At 44.0% G+C, this 8,826-nt stretch overlaps 1 protein-coding gene across 3 annotated transcripts in view; it reads right to left on the bottom strand.

The window, feature by feature from the left end:
• MAP7 (microtubule associated protein 7) overlaps positions 1 to 8,826 on the bottom strand; it is a 175,831-nt gene that overhangs the window by 76,909 nt on the left and 90,096 nt on the right. For all 3 annotated transcript variants that reach the window (XM_006030267.3, XM_025211842.1, XM_014523022.2), the window contains exon 3: positions 5,011 to 5,088. In XM_006030267.3, the coding sequence (XP_006030329.1) occupies positions 5,011 to 5,088 (78 nt within the window). The remainder of the gene's footprint in view (positions 1 to 5,010; positions 5,089 to 8,826) is intronic.

Genomic DNA, 8,826 nt, shown 5'->3' with positions numbered 1-8,826 from the left:
GCTAATTCCCTCAGCACTCTGGGGTGGAGATTATCAGGTGATTTAAATACATCCAGTCCCTCCAGAAGTTCCCTGACTAGATCCTCACTGACCCTAGGTCTGGGTGCACCTCCCCTGGGGTCTACGAAGTCCCGGTGGAGGAGGGGGGTGACCCTGTCCCTGCTCAGGAAAATGGAGGCAAAGAAATTGTTAAATAGGTTAGCTTTGTTGTCTGATGTGACGATCAGATTTCCTAGTGTGTCTTGCAGAGGCCCCACGTTACCCGGTACACCTTCTTTTTACCCCCTATGTATTTAAAAAAGGACTTCCTGTTGTCCTTGATCTGGGTAGCTAGTCCCAGTTCCATCTCTGCCTTGGCCTTCCTGACCGCCCCCCTGCAGCACTGAGCAGGGGGGCGGTCAGGTGTAGTCCTCCCTGGTGATGGCCCCTTCCTTCCATTGGCCTCCCTTTTAGCCAGGAGACGTTCCCATATGCTTTTGGTAAGCCATGGGGGCTTTTGCGCCCTCTTTCCTGAGGTCCTTTAATTTGCCTTCTGGTTTAAGGGCCTAAAAATTTGATTCAAGGTCACTCTAAGTTGTTCTCAGCCATCATGAGACCTGAGCTTTTCCTATAGTAACTTTTCCTGAAGTCAGAACTTTGGAAAAGCACCAGAGATTGAGAGACTCATGAAAACAAAATCCTAAGATCCAGTTCACTGAGCTTCACTCTCACTGTTTTAGCAGTTGTTGGCCTGGACACACAGAGATTTAGATAGCTATTTTAGATATCCTAGACCCAAACCACAAGAAACCTTGAAGACAAGATCCAAAACTATGACCTTGGATTGAAATGTTATTGGAATCCACTGTGGAGAGCACAAGATGGGTATGATGCACTTATGTTGCAAAGGAGAGGTGGTGCAGCTAAGGGTGGTACAGCTAACTAGAAAACAAGAGATGAAACCCTTCTCACGGCTCCTGCTTTCTTCCTTTGTTTGTTGTGTTTGTCTCTTTTCCTGCCTATTTGTAACCTCAAATTAACAGTTGTGATTGTAATGAATGGCTGAAACAGGAGAGTTAAATTGCTAGAGGATTACAGCACTGTGCCTTCCATCTCCATGAAAACAAAAGAAAAAAGGTCTTTGCATCAAAATGAGATGCATTCAAAGTCAGCCAAAGGCCCCTTTGCCACACAGCTTGTTTTATCAAGTTAAAATATGGCATATCACGACAGAGCATACCACTGTATAAAGGGTATATTCAATAGCACATAGGGATCTCTCATGCCAGTTGTTGCATCAAAGACATTCCTCACAAAACGGAGAGGGTCAAGCATAGCAGCAGCACAACGCAAAAGAAAAAGGCATTTTCCTCACAGTTATTAATGAATGCGGATGGTTACAGGGAGCCCTGTCCAGGGGAACCAACACAGAACCCTGAGCACTGGCCACCTTCCAAGCTGCCAGCTCTGCCTGCTGGCCTTCAAGAGTTGATGCAGAGTAATTTAGTTTTCATTTACCAAGTTTAAAGGGCTGAGTAATCAAGAAGTCATTTGTGAAGCAGAGTAGAATAAAACTCATCCCCAGAGAAGATAAGGCTACTACTATCAAAAGAGAGAGGATCAACTCTTACGATGCATACATTCTTCTAGATAGAGACAGGCAAGCTGATAGAAAGGCTCTCTGTCAATCATTGAGCCAGGTGCATTTAGCAAGCAGAAGGCAATGACAAGTTAAGGGGATTTATCCAATTCTTGACATACGAGAAAGGACCATCAGTGCTCAAAAGGTACAAAAGCACTATCCTGAAAGCAAACAGCTACTTCTCATTTTGTCTTTTACCATTTTATTGTCAACACCAGTGCCATGACACAGTACGGCAACAGCAACAGCATGGGTTAGGGATGTATTTGCTCAGTTCCAGTTCTGTGACCACCTGGGTGAAGCACATAAGTCTGGTTCATCAGCATTTGCATTAGCAACAATCAAGTCCTGTCTGGAGTTGAGACGTGAGACCAGGGGTGCTCAACTTCTGGACTGTGGGTCAGATCCAGTCTACAAGAACATGTCATCTGGCCCGTGGGTTCTCCTACAGTTCCAAAAACTTATCAGCGGTGAAGCAGTGGCAGTGTTAATTGCAGTTCCCTGCTGCCAAATTTCCAGATCCATGAGGAGTCCTTCAGGTCAGATGATGTAACCTTGGGTGCTAGATTGCATTGGTGTATGAGGTCAGGTCAGCACCCATCCAGATCCAGTGTGCAGATTCAAGCTGGCAAGCAGTCAGATCCAGCACATGAGATAGGGCTGCATGTGGTGTCAGGCCGGTGTGCACAGCCAGGCCAACACACCAAATCACACCCATGAACAGACCTCATGTGCTGGACCTAGCCCATGGACTGGCCCTACACCACTCACCCGGCTCTAACACCATTGCCTTAGAGCTTATTAGATCTTACTCTGTAGCAATTGTTGTGGCTGTTCTGCATGTACAATTGTGCACATCCCTTCATGTTTAAATGCTTCCTGTTTCTTTGACTTTGTGAAAACTGGCATTTCCTTTGGAGGGATTTTTGTGTTCTGCTTGGCCTAAATTTGCAGCATAACCACTCTGAAAATTAGTTTAGCACATTCTGAGCATCTGAAACTCCCAAGAAAGGTGCAGAGAGTCCATAATGCTGTTCAGGATCAAAGCTTTTTATGGGAAGGGAGAACTTCAGTGGCCAGGCATAGACCACATTTGGGGTTGACAATTTCCAAAAAAGGCACATGCTTCATGTACTCTGCTGCTAAGATGGCAAGAAGCAAGGCACCAGATGAATAACTGACAGACTACTTCTTACCTTGGTTTATGGCCTCAGAGAATGGGACATGGGATGTGTGAGTTTATCACCTGTCCTGCTTTGCAAGCTTGAGGCAACTCATCAAAAATCCTCAGAAATGAACACTTCCATTCAAAACATTTATAACCATAATATTTCAAATTCAATTGGCTTCTCCCTTTTTTGTGTAAACTCATAGAGTGCTAGGGTTGGAAGGGACCTCATGAGGTCATCTAATTCAACCCCCTGCTCCAGGCAGGGTTGTCCCTCACTAAACCATCCCAGTCAATGACCATTAAATCTATTCTTAAAAAACATCCAAGGATAGAGATTCTGCCTCTCCACACTAAGGAAGCCTGTTTCAATGCTTAATCACCCTCATAGAGAGAAAGTTCTTCCTAAAATCCAACCTAAATTTCCCTTATGACAATTTTAAACTATTGTCTTTGCCCTGTCCCCTATGGCTACGGAGAATAGTCTAGACTCATCCTCCACATAACCACCCTTCAGGTATTGGAAGACTTATCAAATCCCCCCTCACTCTTCTATTCTCCAGACTAAATAAACCTAGTTCTTTCAGTCTGTCCTCATAAATCATGTTTCCCAGACCTCTAAGCATTTGTGTCATTCTCTGCTGGACTCTTTCTGTCCACATCTTTCTCGAAGTGAGCAGCCCAAAACTAGACACAATACTCCAGATGAGGCCTTACTAGTGCCAAATAGAATAGAAGAATTACTTCTCTCTATTTGCCAGTGGCATTCCTATTAATGAAGCCCAATATGCTTTTGGCTCTTTTTCCGGAACAGCACACTGTTGGCTCGTATTTAGCTTATGATTCACTGTGATTGCTGGGTACTTTTCTGCAAAACTGCAGCCTAGCCAGTCATTCCCCAACCCTGTCTGTATTTGTGCATGCTATTGTTCCATCCTAAGCATTGGACTTTGCACTGACATTTTATTTGATACTTTGATGAGGAAAAAATAACCAATCCCTTAACATTTTGGGGGAGAACAATATCACGTGGCACAAGATAACAAAGTAGTTTGGCACTTTTGCACAGATCAAACTATTTGGTGCGATTTAAATTCCAGACTTATTTATACACCCACTACTTTCCTCAGTTTCCTTTAGCAAAGGCCAAATAAAAAACGAAAGACTTTTATGAAAGATTTATCTATTAAGGGGAGATTGCTTTAAAAATGGATCAGTATGTGCAAATATTACTAGTCATTCAGAAAAAGAAATCTGTGTTAATTAATGGCACGTTTAGGTTGGTGTACATACATAATATCATCAGCAAGATTGTAAATTCAATATATGACAGCTGAGCCAATACACAATAAATGAAATTTATACCCAATGCTGAAGTCAGAACAAAACAAGGTTTACACATCACTCCAACTGCATTTTTATGACATGCAAGACTTAAATGGTGCATCAGCCATTCTGCATGATCTCGCAGAAAGGGGACTACCACCCAGTAAGAATAATTTTTTTTTTTTTCAGTGGAGAGGAATGAGATTTATTATTGGCAGTTCTGTGCAAGTAAAATACAATGACAATAGTTTTCAGCTTGTTCTGTTATGTTATATCTGCACTGAAAATAGCTACTTGCCTGTTAATGTTGGTGTAAACATGCACTTGGATAATCTAGTTAAGAGTACTGTATACATTCAAATATGGGATGTACACGTTTTTACTTGAATGTCATTAATAGACACCATTAATATACAATATGTAAAAACCCCACACACGCATGATCAAAACACCAAGTATCAGAAAACTCAATCTACATGCTGACATCCTGTTTTTCCATCTTATTTTATGCACAAAACAGAATGGATCTCTTATATTTAGAAATAAATTCTGCTCTCATTTACACAAGTCTGAATCTGGAGAACCCTCCCTGATGTCAATGAAGTCACTTTGCACATATCTTGGTATAATCAAGGGTAGACTTTGGTCCATTTGGTTCAATAATGTAAAGAGATGTAACATGCATACAACAGCTTCACTAATGACAAATACTCAGATATGCATGAACACAAGGTCTGCCTTCAAGATGTAATGGCACATCTAAAAGGACGTTATTGAATTTTTAATTCCATCCATTTACCTTTTGCTGCTAAAAGCATATTAGAATAATGGATTTCTAGACTCAGATTACAGTCTACAAAATTATACCTGCTAAATAACACAGAGCATATCTTACCTAACTGCTTCTCTCGTTCCTCCCTCCGTTCCCTTGCAAGTCGTTGTCTGTCATCAACCTTCAGTACTGGGGGTTGATCTGGGGGAAAAAATCAGGAAGACAGATTAAAATCTAGTAACAGGAAATACAATCTTGTTATAACAGCGACTAACAGGCAGCTATAACTCTCAAAGATGCCTCAAAAATACCTATTTAGCAAAAGACAGCTTAATACAATTGTGAACCCATTCTAATTACAGTAAAGGAAAAAAGGGTAAAGTTAAGCCCTTGCTGCAAGCTCTGTGGTGAAGTGGCCACCCTGATTGCTAGCAAAATTAGCTGTTATTACAGCTAGACTATTTATTTAAAGTTTTAGGGCTGTAACTTTAACAATCACTTTGTTAAATATGGAAAATATGACACAGCTCTGATAAAAAAGAAAACAAAATCAACTGATTTCAGGGATGAAGTTTTATAAGCTGCTGCACAGAAACTGCAACACCACAGGTATTTTAGGCCATGTTTATAACCATCTCCCTGCCAAACTTGGAACAACCGCCAAGGAAATATGTCCTGCACATTCAATCCCATTCTACCTAGTATCATAGTACTTAGCATCATAGTGTTTAGGGTTGGAAGGCACCTAAACAGATCATCAGGTCTGACCCCCCTGCCCCGGGCAGAAACAGGTGCCGGGATCATATCACTGCAGCCAAATATCTGTCCAGCCTCCTCTTGAAGACCCCCAAGGTAGGAGAGAGCACCACCTTACTTGGGAGCCCAATCCAGCACCTGGCAACCCTAACAGTAAAGTAATGTCTCCTGATGTCCAGCCTGAACCTTCTCTCTAACAATTTGTGGCCGTTCTTCCTAGTAACCCTGGGTGGTGCCCGGGGGAACAGAGCCTCACCCAATCCCCGCTGGTCCCCCCTGGTGAGTTTGTAAACAGCCACCAGATCCCCTATCAGCCTTCTCTTGTGGAAGCTAATTAGGTTCAGACCCTTCAGCCCCTTTTCGTAGGGCTGCCCTGCTGCCCCCGACCATGAAAGTGGCCCTCCTCTGGACCCTCTCAATGCTAGCCACATCCCTCTCGAAGTGTGGTGCCCAGAACTGGACACAGTACTCCAACTGCGGTCTGACCAAAGCTGCATAGAAGGGAAGGATCACCTCCCTGGACCTGCTTATGATGCATCTGTGGATGCATGACAAGGTGCAGCTAGCCTTACTGACCACTTCCTCGCCTTGGCAGCTCATGTTCATCCTGGAGTCAACAATAACTCCAAGATCCCTTTCTGCCACCATATTGACAAGAAGGGTGTTCCCCAGCCTATAGGTGTGTTGCTGGTTCCTTCTCCCTAGATGTAGCACCTTGCACTTGTCTGTGTTGAATTCCATCCTATTCTCATCTGCCCACCTCTGTAACCTGTCTAGATCTAGCTGGATTTAGTCCCTCCCCTCCAGCGTGCTCATCTCGCCCCACAACTTGGTGTTGTCAGTGAATTTGGACAGAGTGCTTTCCACACCCACATCCAGATCACTGATAAAAATTTTGAACATTTCAGGGCCCAGGACCGAGCCCTGGGGGACTCCACTGCCCACATCTCTCCAGGTCAAAAATGACCCATCCACCACCACTCTCTGGGTGTGACGATCTACCGAATTTGCCACCCATTTGACTGTGTAGGCATCAATGCCACAGTCACCAAGTTTTTTTAAGAGAATGTGGTGGGAAACAGTGTCCTGAACACCTACACTCAGCAATCAGGCAACAGACAAACTACGCTGTCCTGAGTGTGTTCCCTAGGCTCCGTCTTGGATTGCCCAGTACTAGTGACAGGGCACCTACATGGGATGATTCTAGGCCACCTACACTGCTTAACTCCTGGGCTTTGGCACGCACAATGCAGAAGTGACTGGGAGGACCTAATTTCCTTGGTGGTAGGCCCAAGTTTGGCAGGGAGGCAGTAAAGACAAAGACTTTCTGAAGCATAATGGCCTTGATACAGTACTTATGTGCTTCACATCAAGCACATTAGTAATGCCATAGCATACTTATAAGTTAAGAACAAGCTTGCATATTTTGCTGAATGTAGCCATGTTTTTAGGGCAGAATAATAATAACTAGCTGAACAAAGAATATATACTTTGCATCCAGCTTTATAGAATAAAAACTGCAATACCCCATTGATTCAACATTGTAATTTCCAAGACAACACTGTATATTATTCTGTAACCCTTCTGCAGAAGATTCACACTGCAGAATATTCTTACTGTACAATACATTGAACATACAGAAAGCCTTTTTACAGGACTATAGAAAAGTGTATGCCATGAAACATATGAGCTGGATCTTAACACTGTAATAGCTCTTAACTGAAGTGCTGTGAGGTCTGTAATAGTTAACAATATGACTGAGTCTCCCACCGAATTCTTGAGGTATTTTAGGGCTATGCAAGGTTTTATGTACCACATATACACAGTATAGTATGATACTGAAACAAAAGAGGATAGTTTTATCAACTGAAGAAAGTCAAGACCAGTGGCTTTCAACCTGTTTTTGGACTCAAGGTGCCCCTCATTAGACTCAAGCCACCCTCTCAGATAACCTCAGATTTTAGCTTTCACTCATTTTTGTCTACAGAAAAACAGAGTAATTCTTCTGTTGCAATGAACTCAGAAAGACGGTAAGTGCTCAGAACATCTTGGACACTATGGATTCCTACAATCTTGAGCAGAGACAACCTGAGCAGGGTGCGGGGCCCCACCCCTGAACACAAGGAAGCCAGCAGAGGATTTGGCATGGTGGGGAGCATCCAGATGCACCTGATTCGGTGGCAGGGGGGTGTGACAGCCTGGAGGTGCCGGATTTGGTGGTGGACTCCAGGGTGCCAAGGGACTGGACATGAAGTTGGCGGCAGCGCAGAGTTGCCGCACCACTCTGCCCAGCTCCATGGGGCCCCCCAAAGCACAGAGCCCGGGGTGGTCACCCTGATTCGCCCCCCTCCCCCGCAGGGACAGCCCTGATCTTGAGAATCACATGCAAGTGTTTCCACCCTCCAGAACCCTTAAAAGGGTCCCATATCACCCTGGTTGAAAATCACTAGTCAAGACTTTGTAACTTGACTATTAAAAACTTCAAAAAAAGCAGTCTCTCTGGGAGACTGGATCATGTCAAGGATCAGTGATAACAACTAAAGAGTCTCTTTTCAGTATGTTGCTGATTTAAAACCAGCCCAGGTCTACAGCATAAAAAATTAATGCTACTTGGGCACATCTATGCATGGGATTAATCCACACAAATAAACTCCAGAGCTTAAGTAATAAACTGCAGAGTTGATTTGTGCACTGCACATGGAGCCCTGCTGGAGCAGCCTGGGCTGGCAGGGGACCTGGGGGGTCAGGCTGCCAGCCCAGAGCTGCTCCAATGGGTCTCCACATGCTGTTGAGGGGTTGGCTGAGGCATGAGGGTGCTTCAGCACTGGGGCTGCTTGCCAGCTAGCCCTACCCTGAAGCGCCCTGTGCCCTAGCCAGCCAGAGCAGCGTCTATACATGCACTGCCGCTCATGAAAAAGCTGCTGTAGAGTTTATTAGTTCTGTATGCCTTAATAGTGGTGCATGTGTAGATGCTGACATGTTTACTGTGCAGTTAATTAGTCAACTGCGCAGTAAAAATCTCATGTAGACATGTTGAGTATCTGGTGGCAAACAGGGAATGTGTTGCCAGCCTCAGTCTGGTTCCTAGAGGAAAAGATGCACAACAGAAACACTGTCATAATGGACACCATCTAGTTACTTTCTGGCAAGCTCAGTAATGGAGCAAAAAGCTGAATTCCCACT

The sequence above is a fragment of the Alligator sinensis genome, unplaced genomic scaffold (genome assembly GCF_000455745.1).
Source record: "Alligator sinensis unplaced genomic scaffold, ASM45574v1 scaffold417_1, whole genome shotgun sequence".
NCBI lineage: Eukaryota > Metazoa > Chordata > Crocodylia > Alligatoridae > Alligator > Alligator sinensis.
This window is presented reverse-complemented; position numbering and strand designations above follow the sequence as displayed.